Source organism: Sciurus vulgaris (assembly GCF_902686455.1).
Source record: "Sciurus vulgaris genome assembly, chromosome: 18".
Taxonomy (NCBI): domain Eukaryota; kingdom Metazoa; phylum Chordata; class Mammalia; order Rodentia; family Sciuridae; genus Sciurus; species Sciurus vulgaris.
The window spans coordinates 16,123,144-16,143,930 of record NC_136479.1 but is presented as its reverse complement, the minus strand read 5'-3'; the positions used below and the strand labels follow the sequence as shown (position 1 = coordinate 16,143,930).

Genomic DNA, 20,787 nt, shown 5'->3' with positions numbered 1-20,787 from the left:
AAACAACAATGATAATGAGCAGGATGTCACACATTAATTGCATAAATTGTCTGGAAACATCAACACTTTCAGAAACAGAGCTCACAGTTGCACCAAATTCTAAACCATCACGATACTTTCTTAGAGACTTTACAATTAAAAGCTCTGCTAAAACTCCACAGCCAAGAAAAGTAGCAGAATTCTTCAGTGTTATTTTAATAACCAGTAAATGTAACAGCACGATTTTGTGTCACTAGGTCTAGATCCAGGGAGAGAAGGGAGGGAGGAAGAAGCAACAAATGCCCCAGCTACAGCTTTTTTTTTTTTTTTTTTTTTTTTTAAAGAGCTAAAAATACTGCAGGATAAATACAGAACCATAAGTAATACTTAAGAACTAAGTTTGACAGCATAGTGATACATTTTTGCAGCGAACTGTTCACGGAAGGAGCTTGACATTTCCATTCCCCAATATTCCCTTCGCCTGCACTGGGCAGGCAGTTTTAAAAAAATAGGCTCATTCCTTAATTCCTGACAGCTGTTTACGTTAATTAAAGGTTTGGTCTCACAGATCTACAGGAGGGGAGAAGAGGGATGAACAAGCTGAGAAAAACCTTGCCAGCACATTCACCTGAGATACCCGCCTCTTTCCTTGAGGGCAGCACCTTGTCTCTCCTGCCCACAGCCCCGTGGCGTCACAGCAGCCACCGCTACCGCTGCTGGGCTGCCTGCAACTCTAATGTGTTATTTAATTCTGTAACTACTATTAAGATCTCTACAGCGTTTTTGTGATGCGCTGGAATGAAGGATGCTCCATAAAATGAAGTTTATTATTAGTATCATTATAGCTCCCGGGCCTAAAATAAAGCAAAATGATAACCACATACGTTTCAAAGGAAAAATCGGAAGCCACGAGCGACTCCAGCCCCGCCAAAGAGGGCAGGGAATGGGCCGAGGGCGGGGGTCCCCGACCTCCTCCACCCGACCCGACCGCTCTCGGGCTGCAGCTTCCTCCGGAGCTGGGGTGGGGGTCCAGGGTCGCCGGCCCGCAGCCTCCCCAGCCCCTCCGCCCGGATTCTGGTTCTCTCGCAGTCCCCTCCCGTCTCCCACCTTGACTTTTCCCCCCTCTTTTTAGAATCCTCCCTGCACCCGCTCCTTCCTGGGTCCCGGGCGCCAGCCCTGCCCGCGTCTCCTCCGCCACTTTCTGCACAGGCCGGGGGTCCCGCGGGCGGCCGGCGGCGGCCGGGTCTCCGTCCCCTCCCTCGGCCCCGGCCGCCCCGGCGCCCGGCTCCGCCGCCCGGACCTCCGCCCCGCCCGCCGCTCCCAGGCCGGCCCCCGCCCGCGCCGCTCCAGCCGCCTCTCCCGCTCGGCCCGGGTCTCGCCGCCGCCCTCCGCCTCCGCCAGGCCCCGCTCACCCGCCGACTCCCCGGTGTTGATCCAGTCGGGGTTGGCGATGCTGGCGATGGCGAAGATATCGGCGGCCAGAAAGAGACATCCTGAGATGATGGTCAGTTTATCCATCTCCCCGCCCCGCTCCCCCCACCCCCCGAGCCCCGGGCAGGCCGCGGCCTCAGGCCTCCCGCCCCATGGGCCGCCGCCGGGGCCCGGAGTCCCCGCGCCGCCGCCTCGCGCCCCCTCGGCCCCCGCGCGCCGCTCGCGCCCTCCGCGCGCCCGGGACCAGCAGCCGCCGCCCGCCCCGGAACTGCTCGGCCCGCCCGCCCCTCACCCGGAAGCGAAGCCGCGGCGCGAGGGGACCGGCCCCGGCTGGCGGCCGCCGCGCCCGCTTCGCTCGCCTGCACCGGGGCCCGACCGTGCCCCGCCCCGGGCTTTCCTCCCAGTAACAACGCTGTCGCCGTCGTGCCTGGCTGTTTGGACGCAGACTGTCCCGTCCCTGAGCTTTCCAGCGCCCACCGGGATGAGCGCGAGGGGAGCCTCGCACGGCCCTTGTCACCTTGTGCTATCCTTGCCAGCTCGGTGGCGGCCAGCTCCCGGGATTGCCCCGTATAGGAAGTAGCTCTTGACACCTGCTGAGATGCGGAGGGTACTGACGCGCACAGAGACAGATTTCGTGCTCTGGCGAAGCGTACGTGCGGTGGGCAAAAGACAGAAACAAGCCCAAGCCCACCTTTAAAACAAAATTTCAGGTGCTGATTTATGGATTGAATGGGGGCCAGTGTGATGGAGGCTTGATGATGGTCAGGAAGGAATACATTTACTTTTGCTGAGACTAACTAGGATCATAAAGACTGGTCTTATGAAGACTGCCCTAGTCACGGGCAACAGCAAGGGCACAAACCAGACCATTAGGGGAGGGCACCGGGAAGAGACCGACACATTCAAGGACCTGCGAAATGCCTGCGGGGTTAGAGAGTGGTATGAGAAGAAGCAGGCAGACGCTAGATGAAAGGCTTTGGGGTCCATGATAAAGCGTTTGGATTTTGTCCCAAGAGCAAGGGGAAGGCACTGGAGGGTGACATGATCTTAATCCGTGAAGGTACATAGGGTAGATCTTAGGGGGAAAGGGCAAAAAGGAAAGCAGAGACACGACTTTAGACACAGAGTAGTCCAGGAAAGATAACTGGTTTTGAGTAACAGTATTCTAGATGGAAAAAAATTGACATATTTGGGTGTTTTATAGATAGAGGGGAGGACTTGCTGATAATGTGGGAGGAGCTGAAAGACAGAACTCAGGAATGACTCCCAGGTTTTTGGCCCGAGCAACCATGTTTGATGATAGATACTATTTACTGAAGTTGGGATGTGAGGAGAATCCTGGGCTGAATGGATAAACAGGAAAAAAGGAAAAAAAAAAGACATTTGCATTATTTGTTAGCAATACAGATGATCTAACCATTTACAATTTTGTTATCTGCTGGAGGGTTTTTGTTTTTGTTTTTGATTTCCCTTCCATGCCTCTTGGATTAAGTGACATTAACTCTGACTTCAGACCCCATTCAGGGGTAGTACTCCATGCAGCAAATGAAGTCAAGACACTTGTTTTCTCCTAAATTCCACCTGGTCAAAGATCTAGAAGAGTGACATCTGTCTCTATTTTCAGAATGTCTACCTGTCCACAAAACTCAGCAGGTTTCAAATTCCACCAAATTCAACAGCCTTGCAAAAATGTGCAGTTATCCATGGCACAACATTGATTGGGGAAGAAAGGATTTGATTGCTAAAGACTTTTCTGTCCGAACACTGGTCTCTTAGGGAAAGGACTTTTTAAAAATTATATAATTTATTTTTCTCTGCCATAGAAATTGACACAATATAACTCATATTCCAAGGATGCAGATACAGTGCATATCTTATATTATTACAGTAGGTCTTGTCTTTTTTTTTTTTTTTTTTTAAGCACTGGAGAAGTTTGAGGGAGTGGTGTTTTTGGATTCTTGTCAGGTGTTTTGATTGCCTATTAATCGAAGAAACCCTAATAATACAGAACTACGTTCTGGAATAACATCCACTGATGTTCACCACTTGCCTGCAAGTGAGAATCCTACCTTGGAATGTTAGAACCGTTTGCAACTATTCTAATTGAGTGGAATGATAGTGACTTGATTCTGTTGTTTAAAAAATACAGGTGTAAATTCTTCCTTTTACCCTGGCAGCGTTTCCCAGACTCGCCTGCATTCATCCCTCCACAAAAGGTTCTAGATCTTAGAGTAAAGCACAAAACAACCAGTATTGAGTTAAAAAATGTAAAACCTTTTACCCAGATGATGGCTACACATCATCACATGGGCCCTGCACTCTCCCACTGCACAATCTGTTTTGTACATCGCTATAGATAATGTGACCTATGCCATCCCTTCCTACCAACCAGGATGGGGTGGAGTTAGTAGGGCCCAAATGCACTATTGTCAGAGTTTCCCTTAGTCCCTGATTTGGGGCCCACATCATATTGTTGACTTCCAGAGTAGCTGGTGATTTAGTCCCAAGCCTCTGAGATTTACAGCACAGAGCAGTGCCCTTCTCTATATCTCAGTCTAGATTTTAGTACAGGCAAAACTGAGAGGTTTGGGAGGAGTGATGTGGTGGAGCAAAAAGAATGCAGACGTATGTCTAGTTCCAGCCCTGCTACTGACTAGAACTTGGGAAAACCATATCACCTCTCTTGTCCTTTTGTCCCTATCTGACCAAACAGACACCCAGAGTCACTGCCTTGGCGATAAAAGCATCCTATCGACTTACCCACACCTAAGCAAAACAGTGGGGACTTTTCAGAGATCAGCTACAAAGCTTTTTTTTTTTTTTTTTTTTTTTTTTTTTTGATACCAGGGATTGAACTCAGGGGCCCTCAACCACTGAACCACATCCCCAGCCCTATTTTGTATTTTATTTAGAGACGGGGTTTCACCAAGTTGCTTAGAACCTGGCTTTTGCTGGGTCTGGCTTTGAACTCACAGTCCTCCTGCCTCAGCTGCTGGAATTACAGGTGTGCCCCTTCACGCCTGGCCTATGAGGCTCTTTATGGCAGTAAGTCCTTGGGGATCCAGAATGACACAGAAGGCCCTCAGGAGGAGCTCTGCTGGAAGCCCAAAGATATAAATAGCCATATTGTGGCTGTTAAGGAGCCATGAGTGTGATATGCTTTATTGTGATGGATGACAGTAGGCCTCAGCCCAGAAAAGATGTATCCAGATGAGACCTTGGGAAAGGGGTGCAAGGGACTGTGCCATCACTCTTCATTTTAAGGAGTATCTCTGGCCTGACAAAATAAAGAACACACTTCCTCTCTGGGGGTCAAGTTTACTATGTGGGCCAAGAATGTGGTGAACGCACCACATGTGTATACCTGGGCTTCTGGGATTAGAGAAGACCAAAGAGCCAAATCCAGAGGTTAGCAGTTGGTCCAGGGCGCGAATCATGGTTTGTCTCCATTGGTTCCCATGGAGCTGACTCAGAGACAAGATTATTGATCAGTTTGCAGGAAATCTATTAGGGAGTGCTCTCAGATCAACTCCTGTGAGGGAAGGGAGGGGAGCAGGATTGGACACAGAAGTCAGGGAGTCAGAAGAGACTGGCAGACTCAGAGGGGAGCTCTGAAGCTGAGGTGGCAATTTTAAGTTGCTGAGTTGGGATAAAGAGGCCGAGTCTTTACGTTCTTAGCACTGACCGGTCAGTCATTGGCTTAGCTACCCCAGGAATCGGTCATGACCTTGGGTAAGGTGGCAGTCTAGAGCCAAGCAGAATTTTTTGAGAAGACTGACAACAGAGATCTGTTAATGTACGACCCTTTCAGTAGCTGGGGAACAATCCTTCAGCCCTGAAGGGGACCTAGGTGTCACACCAGCATCTGCCACAGTGCCCACATAGTGCTGAGCAGATCATAGCATTTTGTGTTATGCTCCATAAGAATAACTTTTAAACTTCCCTAATATCTTCAAATGAAACTGACCCTCCAGGAAAACAAGTCATCTCTGTCTCGTTACTTGAATTCCCTACCACATCACTCATAGTTGGGCCGTGGCTTACCCAGATTTGAGAAACATTGTTCCTTTGCAGTCAAAAGCCTATCTGCTAGCTTTAACATCCCAATTCTCAACTTTGACTTGTTTCTTTTTAAGTCCTGAAAGCGACCCCTCCAGGACGCTGGTGGATATCTTTTCCCTTGGGAAACTTCCTGGAGGAATGGGGCAGCTCATCATGAAGCATAACTGACATCCTCATCATTTCCCTCTTGATTCACCCAAGGTTCCACTCGTTCCATGCCAGCACTCTGATGGTCGAGGTGGCTTCTGTTGAAGAGTGGCCCTGAAGGACTCCAGCCCTGAAGCTTAAGCCCCAGGTTGCCGTGTACTTTTCAGGCTGTGGCTGCTGTCTTTGTCAGTTACTGTCAAACGAGGACAAAGGAGGACTCCAACACCTAAGAGGATCACCTGGGTGCCAAACATTGCTTCCTGTACCCACGTGTAGCAGCAGCCTTCTTCCTTCCTGGTGGTGACTCTTCCTGCCCATTCCTTAGCCTAATGAATGTCTAATACGTGATACCTGCTCTTACATTTCCTTCCCCTGGTGTACCATCCATTTACTACCAGGAAGACATTTCGCAATCTCAAAGCTTCCCTGTGCCAGAGGCTGCTTCGTTGCTTCTGGGGATGGGGCCTCATTAAATGGGTCGATCCAGCTCCCATGTCCCATAGCGCATCTGTTCTTTCAGATCACCTCTGGCACTCTCTGTTGCTGGTTGGGTTCTTTGGGAGACAGATTTCAAGTCACAGGGAGTTCGCTGGGAGAGTACTTTTGGGACCCCCGCCTGTGGGCAGAGGGAGAAGTCCAGCTGCAGTGCAACCATGACAGGGCCTGACAGGGGACCCCGTGGAGATCTCTGAACCCGGGGTGGCCCTGTGCTGGTCTGTCATTGGATGCTAGCTGCCCTGGGAAGGTAGGATCTTGGCCAAGGGGCTCTCTCAGTCGGCAGCAGGGAATTGTGAAGAGGGGGGAGGTATAAGTCCTTCAGCCCTGGAGGGGGATCTGGGTGACACAGCACAGCATCCACAACAATTCGTACCCTGCATTTCCACCATGAGCCCTTCAGAGACTTTTCTCTCTGGCATGAAGGGAAGACTTAGGTGCTTAAATCCCACAAACCTCACCATTTCCCTGCTGATGGGAAGACAGAGGAAAAGGATGCATTTTATGAAAGAACTTATTTGGTATCTAGAGAGACCCCTGCCAGAATATTTGGAAGAGGAAACAGGTGACCCATCACAAGAAACCACTGGCTGAAGATTCCTTGATTTGAGAGTGCCCCTTTGTATAAGAGTCTGTGATGCAGGATTTATCCAGTGAGAAATCTGGCTTGTCTGGGTAGTGCCAGAGAAAAGCAGCAGAATAAGCTGGGGCCTACTCAGGTTTACCTTAGAAATCTTAGCAGTGCCTGACATCTGATAGGCGGAGGGCTGGGTGTCTTTGGGCAAGGTGCCTGACCTCTTGGTTTCTTCAGAGTGGGGATCCACCTCATGTTAGTTCTACCTTTCTCTCCTTCTCCTCCTCTCCTTCTCCTTCCCTTTCTTTTTGGCACTAGGGATTGAACGAGGGGCTCTCTCCATTGAGCTACATCCCCAGCATCCCTTACCCTCTTAATTTTTTTTTAAGTTGCCCAGGCCTTGATCTCCTACCTCAGCCTCTTCAGTTGTTGGGATTATCAGCATGCACAACATGCCTAGAATTTATTTTGATAATTTCTAGTTTCCTAAAATTGTCCCCCATTGTCTGTTTTTAAGCATAAATTCCAAGAGGATAGAGCCCTTGTTTGTCTTGTCTACTGTGTCCCCGGCATCCCCACAAACCACTGCGGCTTCCAGTGAATAGTTGTTGTATGAGTGGATGTGTGTGGGAGGAAGGGTTACTTTGGAAAAAAGAAGGAAGCATTAATCCCTCTCTTAATAGTGACTCATTGTTTTCAGGCCACCCTTGGCCTTTTCTCATCCAAAACATCCATGAAAAAGCATAGTGGCAGAGCAGTTGGAGCTGTTGATGCAACAGTATTTAAAAACATCATCATCAGGCGTGCAGCAGGGGACTCTGATCTTCTAGGGATGCTCTGCTCTTCTGGCTGTGCTCTTCCTCTCTAGACTGCCTGGCATCTTTGAGAAAACTCTCCTCTTTGCTTTTTGCTCCATCCCATTTGGGTTTCATCCCCGGTGAATGAAAAACCCAGCGTGAGCCTGGCACTCTGCCTGTCCCCGCAGAAGTTTCACTCTTTCCACCAAAGTTTTCACATACTACATGGGAGGGTGACACCCATGCCATGGTTTCCAAGGTCCACCGAGGCCTGGAGGCACCACGCTGCGGTTCATCCTCCGCGCGGCGGCCTCGCGGTGCCCCCTGGCGGTTAGCTCGAGGGACAGCGCAGGGGTTGCCTGCGGTGCGGCCTGTCGCGTGCTCCTGCAGGATTCGAAATTGCTGGCCGTTAGACGCAATCCGGCCTGGGCTCCAGGAGGTTCTCCTGAGCCGTCCGCCCTCCCCGGGCCATGGAGCAGTTCCCTCGAAAATACGGATATGGTAACTGGGGAGAATGGGGAGAGGGTGATGTTTTCGGTTTCAAGCCATACTCACTGTTCCTCTTCTGTAAAATGGGGGTGTCACTTCCTTGGCCTGGAAGCTAACGTCTTACCGTTGTTTATCAGGTATAACTTATACACAGGAGGGCCTCCCTTCTTAGGGGACGGCTCTATGCGCTTGGACACGCATACACCCACTCTGAACCACCACAAGACAAGGAACGTACTACCATCCCCCAAATTTCCCTGCAGCTGCCCCTTGGCGACCAACCTCTTCCTTCTCCCTACTTCCTCCACTCTCATTTGTTTAGACTTGTGTTTTTTCCATGAAGAATGTCATAAAAATGGAATCATGAAGGGAGCTTTTTGAGTCTGGCTTCATTTACTTACCCTGCTGACTTTTGAAACATAAGATTACATCACGAAGCACATTTTTAATTTGCAAGCTGAGGTTGGGACCCAGACCCTGCAGAGGATGAACTTCTCTGTATGCCCAGGAACCAGAGGCTCAAAGAAGGGCATACCCGGGCCCCAAACTGCTCCTGTAATCCTAAAAGATCTCTGAAGACCTATCTTTTTATCCTGGGTACTTTTATAGCCAGAAAGTGTCTCTGGCTTGGGGGAAGATGAGTTTGGAGATGGGCAAAGACCTTTGCTTTGAGGAAAGGGTTGTGAATCCTGCCAGTTCCCCACAACTCAACAAAGACCATGAAACTTGGGTCACATGGCCTTAGCTAGGGCTTGGCAAGTTGTAGTGTGTGTCACTCATTCTAATGGGAAGAGCTGTGTATGGAATTCTAGAATGGTGTGCAGAAAACAGCTCTCCCCACAGAACTTTCCTGTGTTCTGAAAAGGAGCCTTCTAGAAGATTCCTCTGGAGGAAAAAAAAAAAAAAAGTCTTGTTTTCAATCACTCCTTAATCCTTGAAATTTCCTTGTGAGAGTTGATTCTGTAAAAAGCATGTTTCAACACCTTTACAACTCACTCCTGAAGGCCTTGGGATTTCCCTCCCACATACTTTTTGGATCCATCTACTGTCCGCTTCCTCTGTTACCACTCTTACATCTCTGGGTGACTGCAGCAACCTTTCTGTTTCTCGAATCAACTCTGGGTTCCACCACCCACACCACACAGCAGCCAAAAGTTTGTTTTAAGTGCAAATTGAGTTGTGTCCAGTTTGAATCACTTCTGAGCTTTTTCATTGAGGCAAACCTGAGCACCAGCCCATCAGCCCCACCACTGGGCCTTCTGCCCCTTCCTCCCTAGTAGCCTCCTTCATATTCCTGGTAGGGCTTCCGGAATCTCAGAACCTTAAGAGAATTTGCTCTCTCCCTTCCTCTTTCGAGTAAATATTTTTGGTCCTTTCTAAATTTGTATTCACCCTCTTGGGGAAGCCTGATTGAGGGATTGTCCCCAGAAGAGACCCTGGTCCCCTGTTGTTCACCCTCTGAGCATTCTGCTTTTTTCCTTCATAGCATGTGTTAGTTTGTGATCCAACACAGATTTACATAACTGATATCTGTCTCCTCCAGTAGTCTATAAGATCCATAAGGGCAAGAAACACATTTGTTTTACTCACATTGGTAAACTCAGGGCCTAAGCGCCATAAATATTTGTTAAGCGAATGGATAATAATAATAACTGATAGTGATTAACCCCCATGGTGCGTCAGACATTGTGCAAGAGCCCTTTAACAGACTTGTTTAATTCTCATAACACTTTTATGACTCTCATTTTACTGATGAAGAAACTGAGGAATAGGTAGATTCCAAAACTGCCCCAGCAGCCTGGCTTCAGAATCTTGGGGACTTACTGCCATGCTTCTGTCTCAGTAAATGACTGAAACAAGTTCCCCTCTTTCTGTTAGGAAGTCAACTCAGCTTCGAGTTCAAGGACTCTGTCCACAACTTGAGCAGAACACAGCAGACCAAACTCACTGTGGGCAGACTGGGATTAGGCCTGATCATCGTCCAGCATGGGCCCTACCTCCAGATTACCCACCTCATCAGAAAGGGGGCTGCAGCCAAGGACGGGAAACTCAAGCCAGGTGACTGTGGTTTCCCCATGTCTCCCTTCATCTGCCTTCAGGGTGCCTCGCCATCTCAGCATGACCATAATAATATGATGACGGTGGTGGAGAACTTTCTGCGGTCCAGCCAATTGCTATCACATACCTCACTGTCCGATGTGCTAATTCATTTAATTCTTCTCTAGGTAGGAATTGTTATTATCATCCTTTTACAGGAAACTGAGGTTCAGTGAGACTGAGTTCCTTGTCCAGGTCATGTGCATCTTGTAAGTGGCTACAACCTGAAATCCAGTGTCACTCCAGAGTTTATGCCTCTCTGTGATAAAGATCTCTTCGTTTTGGGGCAGTATTAATCATCACTAACATTTGGGCCCATGATCAGATTTTACCCTCCTGGAAACCCCAGAGGTAGATTCTGCATTAATCCACCTTACAAAGAATCAAATATCTACCCACGGCCACATGGAGGCTGGAATTTGAACCCTCTCTCCGATCCCAGGGCCCCAGGGTTTTACTAGTCTTTGGGTGTGCATTGTATCTGGTGTGAGATACGTTTTCCCAGTGCCTTCTCCAGGCCTGGTGCTGTACCCAGAGTGAGGCACGGTGGGATAGTGAAGTGGTCAAAAGCAAAAAACATTTCAGGTAGGTGACCTGATTTCTGGCCCAGGCCCTGTCACTTTCTAGCTCTGTGATACTGGGCAAAGGTCCTTAACCTTCCAGGTCTCAGTTACCCCATCTCTAAATTGGGGGAATCTTATCTTTGTCAGGGTCACTAGGATTTGATGAAATAATTTTTACGAAAGTGCTTTGAGGCTGGGCGAGGTGGCACACACCTATAATCCCAGCAGCTCAGGAGGCTGAGGCAGGAGGATCAAGAGTTCAAAGCCAGCCTCAGCAGCAGCAACTCAGTGAGACCCTGTCTCTAAATAAAATACAAAATAGGGCTGGGGATGTGGCTTAGGGGTTGAGTGCCCCTGAGTTCAATCCCTGGTACCCCCTCCCCCAAAAAAGAAAGTGCTTTGAGAACTCCAAGTGCTCTAGAAATATTGGGAATTATTACACTGTTCTGACTTATAGATTCTCTAGACTTGTGTCTTTTTCTTTTCTTCTTTTTTTTTTTTTAATAAGAAATGATTGTGATATTTGAGTCCCAGGTACCTGGTTACCTGTTAGAATCCCTTGGGCCCCATTTCCCAAGAGTTTTGATTCAACTGGTGTAGGGTTAGGACAGGGCAGCCCATGCTTTAAAAGCTCCTCAGACGATTCTAATGTTCAGGTAGGGTTTGAAGCAACAGATTAGAGAAGAAAGTAGATCAATGTTATGATGAAAGTTTAACTTATCTTAGAATCCAAAGCATTACTTGGTGCTGGGGAACAAACGGCCAGGAGAGTGTGTTAAGTCAGCTTTCTGTCACTGTGACATATGCCTGAGGTAAAAACTTATGAGGAGGAAAGGTTTATTTTGGCTCATGGTTCAGGGTTTCAGTCCCGTGGTTGGTTGGCTTTGTTGCTTTGGAACAAAGCACGGTAGGTGTGTGTGGTTGGGAAAACTGCTCGTCTCATGGCAGCTGAGAGGCAAAGAGAGGAAGGGGCCAGGGTTCCAATATCTCCTCTAGCACAGCCCCCCCCCCCCCCCATGACCTAACTTCCTTCTACTAGGCCCCTAAAGGTTCCAGCATTTCTCAGAAGCACCACAAGCTGGTGATCAAACCTTCAACACCTGGGGGACACTAATCCAAACCATAGCACTGACTGAAAGAACTCCAGGACAGGTTCTGTGGGCTTTTCCTCTTTTCAGCTCTTGAGTCAGGTGACAAATGATCACTGGTAACCAGGCACATGCTCCAGTGTGCTGGAGTGGGATGGAAGTGTGTCCTGGCTCACCCCTGTGACACAGAATCTCACGGTGGGGCTATAGCTAGTGGGCTCTTTTGCATCTTTTTTAATCCCGGGTTTGCCTATAGTACTGGCATGTTTATTATACCTGTGCTTAATAAACAAACAGTAAGTGAGTATTTGTGCCAGGCATTGTACAAGGTATTTCTACATTTATTATTTAATTCAGTGTTTGCAAAACTTAGAATGTAAATAATAAAATATAGAAGCTTAGAGAGATGAATTAATTTGCTCAGTATACACAGCTTAGTCCACGGTCAGAGCTGGGATTTGAACCCATGTCTGCCTAGAAAGCCCATACCTTTCTAGTCAATTGCCTAATAACTGGAAATGAGATTTCAGTAGGGAGTCCAGAGCCCAGGTCTCGTCATGAAAAGTCAGCCACCTCAGTGTCTAGGTTTCAGTTTCTGCGATTCATTTTTTGTAAATAATGATCATGAGATCATGGGAGGCAGTAAGTGTAGAAACTTGCTATTTCTTTGGTTTCATTTCCTTCCATTCTCACTATTTCTTATTCCTGTGTTTTAAATTTTCTTCTTTGGTGTTTCATGATGGAGTTTCATCTCAATTTCCTAATTTAGTTTAGTGTTAGTTTATTCTGGCTAAACTTTAAATCCACCTCGATCATTATGGCTTAAACAGACTGTCAACCAGGGCCTTAGGAATTTAATGTAGCTTTGACAGTAGATGCTAGCCTGTGCCCTGGCCACTGCCCATACCGGGCTTCTTTCAGTCAGTCAGTGTTTCCTGAATGCCTACTGAGCACAGGCACCCAGCTAGGCACTGTGGGCGCAGTGGGGAGTCAAGCAGATTTGGTCCCTAACCACATAGAACTTAAGCAACTTATAACCCAGTTGGGAGGGACTGAGAAAATAAAATGTATTTTTCACTAGTGGCATGACTGCTGCAAGGTTGATTTAATATAGGTAATCGAGACAAAGTTTATGCAATGTCATTCTACAGCCCATTAAAACAGAAAAAAAAAAGATGTGTAATGAGGTTGGTGTTCCTAACCACCAAATTGGCGTCTGTCTGTGAAGGGCAGTGTTCATGCCAGAGTAATCACATTCGCGCGCTGACATGCTTGGTTTACATCCAGAACAGTCAGGGTATTAAGCTGTTTATTTTCTGCTTTCTTGATAAAAGTCACCCTTTTACAACATAATTAAGCAGAATGCCAAGTCATAGCTTTCAGCTATAAACACTCCTTTTAACAGGAGGCAAGTTAAGCTCATCTAGAGAGGGGATTTTTTTTTTTTTTTAATTTTGCCATTGTAATTAACCTCAGTCGGAGGAGCAGCTGTTCCTGTGGCTTGCAGGCAGCTGAGAGAAGCCTTGTTTTTTCTGAAGTGAAACTTCAGGTATGTGGCTGATTTAACACATAGCTAATTCTTAAGATCAAGGTGGAAGGTTTTCTCCATCCTCCTAAGTATTCATTTATTGGAATGCTAATCACTTGTTTCTGATGGGCTCTAGCACTCTGGGAATCCTTGGTGTTTCTTGAAGGCTTCATCTGGGATCATTTTAAATTCTGACTGTCGCTAACTGGGGTAGTTTCAGAGAAGGTGCTTCTTCTTGATCCCTTTCTCCTCTGAGGTTGAGTTTCAGCAGGCTTGGAAAGTAGGTGTTTGAAGGGTCCCTAGCTTTCTACGCACAGAGAGGGTGAACACATCACTTCTAACTTCATCCAGGTCACTTCATCCCATGTCAGCTATAAAGTTTCTATCCCTGCTGGTAGCATGCCAGTACCTAGCAAGCTCTGAGGACTAAGATTTGGCCTTAAAGAGCTTATCTTTTCTCAAAGTCCTTGCTGAAGGCAAGTGGCAATCAGAGTTCTTCACTGCCAGCAACGGAAAACAGGTGAGGCACTGACTTTAGGGTACTGCGTCTGACAGAAGGGCATCTCCAGAGCCTGGAGAACCAGGCTCAGAATATGGGAAGAGAACAAAGGGCGTGGAGAGCTACTCCTGGAAACCGCATGCTGCTGTCCATTGCCCTGCATCTCCTCCTGCATCAACGACCCGGACAGGGGTGCCTGATGCCTGGCACTGTTTACAGGCCCATGTCACAGCTGGGAAGATAGGGAGGCAGGGGAGGTTGGTGCCAGTAAATAATTGTTGTTTTTTTTTTTTTTTTTTTTTTTTTTTTAGCTTTTCCATTTTGGGGATCCAGGGCTTTGTTGCCAAAATGTAGCTCTCCTTCCACCTACTGGGGTTTCAGAACCCCTCCCTGTCCAGTATTGCCCTAAAGTAGGGGGTCCAGCGTTCAAATTCCTTTGAACCAATATACTCTCTGCATACACAGCTTCAGCATAATTAAAGCAAGATAACTGCCCAGTGTTTCCTACAAAATTATTTGCCCAACTAATTCTGCATGGGGCAGAAAATTAAAATGAAAGGCTTGATTAATATAGTCTATTTACGGGGGAGGGCACTGGAAATTGCCAGGCAGGTACAATAGAAAGTAGGTCACTTATTTATCGCTTAATGTAAATGGTTTTTTTCTTTACTAGTAACAGTCACCCATTTTGTCTCAAACTAATATATTTTTAGTTCAGACTATAAATGGTTTATAACCTCTGTTATATTGAGTACTTTAGAAATGTCTCATGGTTTAATATCCTCCATTATACTGCTATTAAGAAATATCTTGCAAACATTCTTCATTATGCAAAGGACACTCATGTCAAAGAGATGAATGTTTTTAATAAATAAAGGCTGAAGTCTAGTTTTGGTCCAAAATGAACCAGCAATATAAAAAGAAATTCCACAATAAAGTCAGAAATCAATATTGCCCTTTTCAACCCATTATCTTAATTTTACTGATAGTATTTCTCCTCCTTTAGGTGATGTTCTGATTAGTGTTGGCCATGCCAATGTATTAGGATATACTCTACGAGAATTTTTAAAGCTTTTGCAAAATATCACCATAGGAACAGTGCTACAATTCAAGGTTTACCGAGATTTTATTGCTATACCCCAAGATTGGCAAGAAATATATGATTTAATCCCTGAGACCAAATTCCCAGTTACACGGTAAGTAGCTCCTATTAGGAACTCTTTGTTACAATACAGAACCCCAGGTCCTGGCAAGTACAGGGTTCTGGTTTAATGTGAGAACAATCAGATGGGAGGACCATGGTAGAAGAGATGGGTAACACTGCCAGGATAATTAGGTGAATTCCTAAATCCTTTTGGAAAGCATATTCGACTAGACTCAGCTAAAGCAGCATGATAAACACAACTTGTAGTGAATAAACTACAACCAGCAGTCACTGATAGGAAGACTGTCCCCAAATCACCTGCGCTGTGCCTCTTCCTGGGAATCAGAAATCCTGGGAATCCTGTTTCCTTTCTGTCTTACATTGTCAACTTCTTTCTCTCTGGTTCCCAATAACAAGTAAGCCCCTACAGGTTTCTTCCATCTTAGCAAACCCACCAACTCCATTCCCCTCTTCCTACTGGCTTCAACCACTACCCCATCCCTTGCCTCCATTTCCTCAGCAGGGGCTCCTCGGCCCACTTCCATCCAGGCTTTGCCCAGAGGCCCCTTCCTAGTGTCATCCACAGCCTTCATGCTGATTCTAATGGACGCCTCTCAGTCTTTATGTTGCTTGGCTTCTGAGCAGCATTAGACACTTTCACCTACCCCTCCTTCCCCTCTACTTGACATATCAGTTTCCTCAGGCTTCTGTTACCTGATTCCCTTGATTTTCCTGTTACCTCTGGTCACCTCCTCTTGGTCTTTTGCTAACTTGAGTTCCTCTAGGTTTAGTCCTTGGCTCTTCGAGGCAATTTCATCGATGCCTGTGGTTGCTATCTATACGCTAATCACTTCCAAATGTGTTATCTCTAAACTTGTGAACACAAGTTTTAAACACCCACACAATGTCTACATTTGGATTTATCATAAACCCCTCAAACTCATGCTTAAAATCAAAAGCCACCTCACCAGTGATCCTGTCTTACTGGGGGCATGTCTGCCTACTTGACACGTTAGAAGTCTAGGATTGTGCTTGATTCTTCCATCTCTGACCCTGAGAGCCAACCACTAATTTGTCATTTTCCTTATCTCTCACCTATGTCACTTCTCTCCCCAGCTATTACCATTGTCCTAGACAAAGTCACCATTTGGGTCTCCCTGCAGCTACTCTTATCCCCTATTCATTCTCTATACAGGGTGGTCCTTTCACAATGTAAATTTAATCATGTTATGTTCCACCTTTAAAATGACAAAAATTCTTACCTTGGCTTATAATGCTATGGTTTGTCATCCCAGCTTCATCTCATACTGTTTTCTCCCTTTATCTAGCCTACTGAATTTTAGTTTTCTGCTGTGTTGTTGTTCTTCCATCTGCAAAGTGCCTAGAAGAGTGTTGCTCTTCAGTATGCATCACCGAAAGCTCACAGTGCAAGCATTCTCTAAGAGGCATTAGAACAGTAGGGACCACCTATCACGTGCGCTCATAGCACTCTCTCTCCTCCACATTTATCCCACTTTTAATTCAATCATCTGTATAATGAGTTGTTTGCTATGCTTCCCTGGGAAAATGTAAATGCCATGAAAGCAGGGCCTGAGTCTGTCTTGTTCTACTAAATCTATTATGGGACTTTAATGTGCTGAAGGGTTCATTTATTGAAAGTGCAAAACTGAAATCCAGTTAGGAATCTCAAATTACCTAAATAATCCAACAGCTCGTTTCCCTCCTTCCTTCCTTGCCCAGGCTGGCCTCAAACTTTTGTTCCTCCTACAATCCTCCTGCCTCAGGTTCCCAAGTGGCTGGGACTGAGAGTTCGTTTCTTTATCTGTAATAAGGATTCTTCTGAGGGTCAGATATACAAGGGAGTATTCTGTAGAATACAAGGTGTAGAATATGAGATTATTCTGTGTTGAATTCTGTTCTCTGATGTAAGACTGGTTCTCAATTTTGTCAGGATTTCTAAACACTAGATACTGTCACTGTGTAACTCCCCCTCCCTGCTGCCCTAGTACTGGAGAAGGAGCCCAGGGCCTCATGCATGCTAGGCGAGCATTCTGCCACTGAACCCCAGCCCCAGTCCTATACCTTTGCTTATGGGGATAGGCTCAAAGGATATGGCCAGGAACTTTGCAGACTAGAAAATGGCCCATATTATTATATCAACTTTATTTCAGAGACTCAAACTTGTGGGCCAAGGATCTGAAGTTGTACCCAGAGGTGCTTTGCTTAGTTCTCACAGCACTTAAAAAACCCAGACCAGTGACCTATAAAGAGCAAGGAATATACATGAGGACTTAACAAGGGACCAGTAACACTGCATTTCTTGATCTGGCTGGTGGCCACCAAGGTGACTGCTTATAATATTTTTCATTAAATTGTTGTTTTTTACACTTTTCTGTGTATTTGAAAAGCACTCCCACATGGTGACAGTGGGCTTGAGCTGGGGAGCAGCTGTCTCCTTCAGATCAGGCAGGCTGAGGAATATTTTTTTCTCCAGTGACCAGGTCAATCCTGATCTGATTAAAAATAATTAAAAGTAAGTCAGGGGTAGTGGTGTGCACCTGTAATCCCAGTGACTAGGGAGACAAGCAGGGGGATTTCAAGTTTGAGGCCAGCCTGGGCAACTTAGCAAAACCTCTCTCAAAAAAAATAAGGGCTGGGGATGTAACTTAGTGGTAGAGTCCCCCTGGGTTCAATCCCAAGTACTGCAAAAATTTGTTTTTAGGGCTGGGGTTGTGGCTCAGTGGTACAGTGCTTGCCTGGAACATGTGAGGCACTGGGTTTGATCCTCAACACCACATAAAAATAAATAAATAAATAAATGAAGGTATTGTGTCCATCTACAACTGAAAAAAAAATTTTTTTTTTTAATCTAAAAATAACAGTGAACACTTACTCCTTGCTTCCTTCCGGTGGTGTTGTGACCACAGCAAGGGCTTTACAATGTCAGTAACAACTTTCTGTGGTGGTGGAATGTTCTGCGTCTGAATTGTCCTGTAGGGTAGCCATTAGCCACATGTGACTATAAAGCACTTCAATATGTGTACTGCAACTGGGGAATTTTTTTATTCAAATTTATTCAGTTGAAACTTAGCAGCCCATTTTGGATAGTACATTTCTAAAGCCTGAACCCTTAACCATTTGCGTGTAGAGCTGCCATGTCCTAAGCTTGTTCACTACTTAAAGGAGTTTGAGATTCTGAATATTAAAAGTTGATGGCAGGCTGACCATTCAAAAGCAAAGATAAACAGAATAGTACAACAGAAGTTTGAGGTTAAACCCCACAAACTTAGGGAAGGATGATACATGTTCTAAGTCTTTTTTTAAAAAATATTTTTATTAGTTGTTGATGAACCTTTATTTATTTGTATGTGGTCCTGCAAATCAAATCGTGCCTTACACATGCTAAGCACGCATTCTACTACTGAGTCACAATCCCAGCCCCTAAGTCTCTTTCTTAATTAAGCAAAGTACTTCTATATAAGGCATTTTAATAACTTATGTGGCAGGGGTTAATGAAGGGGAAGATGGGGAAAGGAAGGGGATTTACAGTATGACTCTTTACAGGAGCAGATGGCACTGTGTGCATAACAGAATATTTCATATAGCGCCCTGGGTAGGTCTAGTGGTATAAAATCTGATTCCAGCCAATGCTGACCTCTGCTGGCTGTGTTTTTATTATCCAATGCTGGTTTAATTAAAGAGCCTAGCTTGGTCACCTGTTCCTTACAGTTGCCTAATATAGAGTTACTAAGAGCATACCTCTTGTAATCTGAAAAAAAGTAACTTGGATTCTTTTTCTTTTCAAATTGTTCTGGTCTTAGATCTTCTTGCACGATCCTAGGCTAAGGATAAGGAAATCACACCATTTGAGACTAGATACTTTCAGTAAAAATAAATCAATATCAGCTGTATATTATTAGAGGAAAGAAACTTCAAAATAAAAACCAGGCAGACTGGCAAGGATATTAGTGATAACACTAGGAAGTCTGATAGATTCCCAGAATGGGTGGGGAAGACATGTTTTGTATTAGCAAGACAGAATGTCACAGGGTTATAATCACAAAGATCTAGTTTTACAGTTAGGACAAGGATGGGGGAAGGCAGGTGATGGATAGTATTTGTTCTGCAAAGATTAGCAAGCACAAGTACTGTATGCATTAAAAAAGTCCAGAGCTTTGTAGTTCCTAGCAGGCAAGCATCACCCAAATTTCAAGAAGGCTTGAACCAGTAGTGGGGCCAAAACAAAATCTACATATGTAAACCGCAAGGACAGGGAGAGAACAAGGCTCTGGGTGGCAATGCCAGGAAAAAAGACAATTTGAAGACTACTCCTTGAGGCCCACTATTTCCTGACCCCTCTGGATCTTTTCTGTTATTACCATATGGCCCATGAGAATAGGGTTCTCAGGTGATGGCCAGGTTGAATTTGTCATTCTAGGTGCAGTGAAATTAACCTATCCTTTAGGACCTCCTAATACTCTGGTCGGTAGCCTGGCTTAAGTCTATGCAAAGCTTTTTTTTTTTTTTTTTTTTTTTGTGCTGGGGATCGAACCCAGGGCCTTGTGCTTGCAAGGCAAGCACTCTACCAACTGAGCTATCTCCCCAGCCCCGCAAAGCTTTTTAAAGTAGCATGAAATAATTTTAAGGCAGGATTTATACAGAAAAAAATTTAAAGGTACTTTGATGAAACAAAGCAGGTTTTAAGAATTGCTTTAGGGGACTATAAATGTTCAGACATTCATTTCATTCACTATTCTATTTCAGTTCACCAAAGAAAACTGAGCAGGGAAAAGATGAATCTTTCTCAAGTAGTGATGACAATGAAGACGTAGTTTCAGATAAAAAACTTAAGTACTACAGAGATCCACAGTCACCTGGACATCACTCTGCCATAAGACCAGTATCTATCTCCAAAGAATGGCACAGGTATAAAAAGAAGAGCCGTACTGTTAGTGTCGGAAAAGACATCAACTGTGACGTGATGATTCATGGAGATCATAAGAAAGAAGTGAGAGCCCCATCTCCATACTGGACAATGGTGAAGAAGGACAAAAGCTCCTCTTCCTCAGTCTCCTCTACCTCAGATGTATTTTGGCTGGAGGACTGTGCCCAAGTTGAGAAGGGCAAGAGTCAACTGGCATCAAAGGTTGGTTAGGCAATAGTTTGCAAATGTGTGGTCATACGAACATTTTTTAAAACACCTGATTTTTGTGCCTTGCCATGAACAAGTCTGCAGGAATTCTTACAGGAATTATGTGCAGACTTATCAATTCTTTTTCATGACTGTGGAAAAGCCTTTAGAGACCTTCAGTGAGAAGGTGAAAGACTTCCCTGGGGTCTCACAGATCTTGTTCTCAAAATAGCAATTCAAGTCATTAAGACCCTCTGAGAATTTCCCATCTTTTAGAAAATGTGGTAGAGGAAACCATTATCAGAATATATGAACATGGTAGAGAACTTCACTTGTTGAGGTAAATACCATATTTTCTTTAGATATTTAGATTATATTCTTTGGGTAGTTATTCATATTAGCAACCTTTCAGCCCTACTGTTACTTTGAGTGTTGGCCTGATAATTATTTGAAAGAGACAGGATTGAAACAGATGAGAAATAGAAGAGAAAAATGAGAACTGCCACAGTGAAAATAAATCAGAAATATAAAGTAACAGTTACATGGCATGAATCATAGGGAATTTATGTTTTTCAGAAATGATTTCACTGTAAAAGAAAGGCAAAGAGGTTTTACCCAGATCACTTAATTGTTGTTATCCCAAATGACAGATTTTTATTTTGTTTTCATCTTAAAATGTCACCAATAATAATCTGGAAATTTTCACCCTGGTAGTTGCTTAGACTCAATTTTAATAATTTCTGATGCTTCTTAATTGATATGA

General features: G+C 45.3%; 2 protein-coding genes across 2 annotated transcripts in view; one reads left to right on the top strand and one right to left on the bottom strand.

Moving 5' to 3' along the window:
• Window positions 1-1,548, bottom strand: part of MOSMO (modulator of smoothened) — a 58,685-nt gene extending 57,137 nt beyond the window's left edge. The window contains exon 1 of the mRNA XM_079120042.1: window positions 1,392-1,548. Within this exon, the coding sequence (XP_078976168.1) occupies window positions 1,392-1,497 (106 nt within the window). The 5' untranslated portion in view covers window positions 1,498-1,548. The remainder of the gene's footprint in view (window positions 1-1,391) is intronic.
• A 6,407-nt stretch (window positions 1,549-7,955) lies between these two features.
• Window positions 7,956-20,768, top strand: PDZD9 (PDZ domain containing 9; the record flags this gene model as incomplete). The annotated part of the gene is made up of 4 exons (XM_079120540.1): window positions 7,956-7,986; window positions 9,853-10,032; window positions 14,756-14,945; window positions 19,658-20,768. 4 exons carry the CDS (start codon window positions 7,956-7,958, stop codon window positions 20,046-20,048), a joined length of 792 nt encoding a protein of 263 aa, XP_078976666.1. The 3' UTR covers window positions 20,049-20,768.
• Window positions 20,769-20,787: the final 19 nt, after the last annotated feature.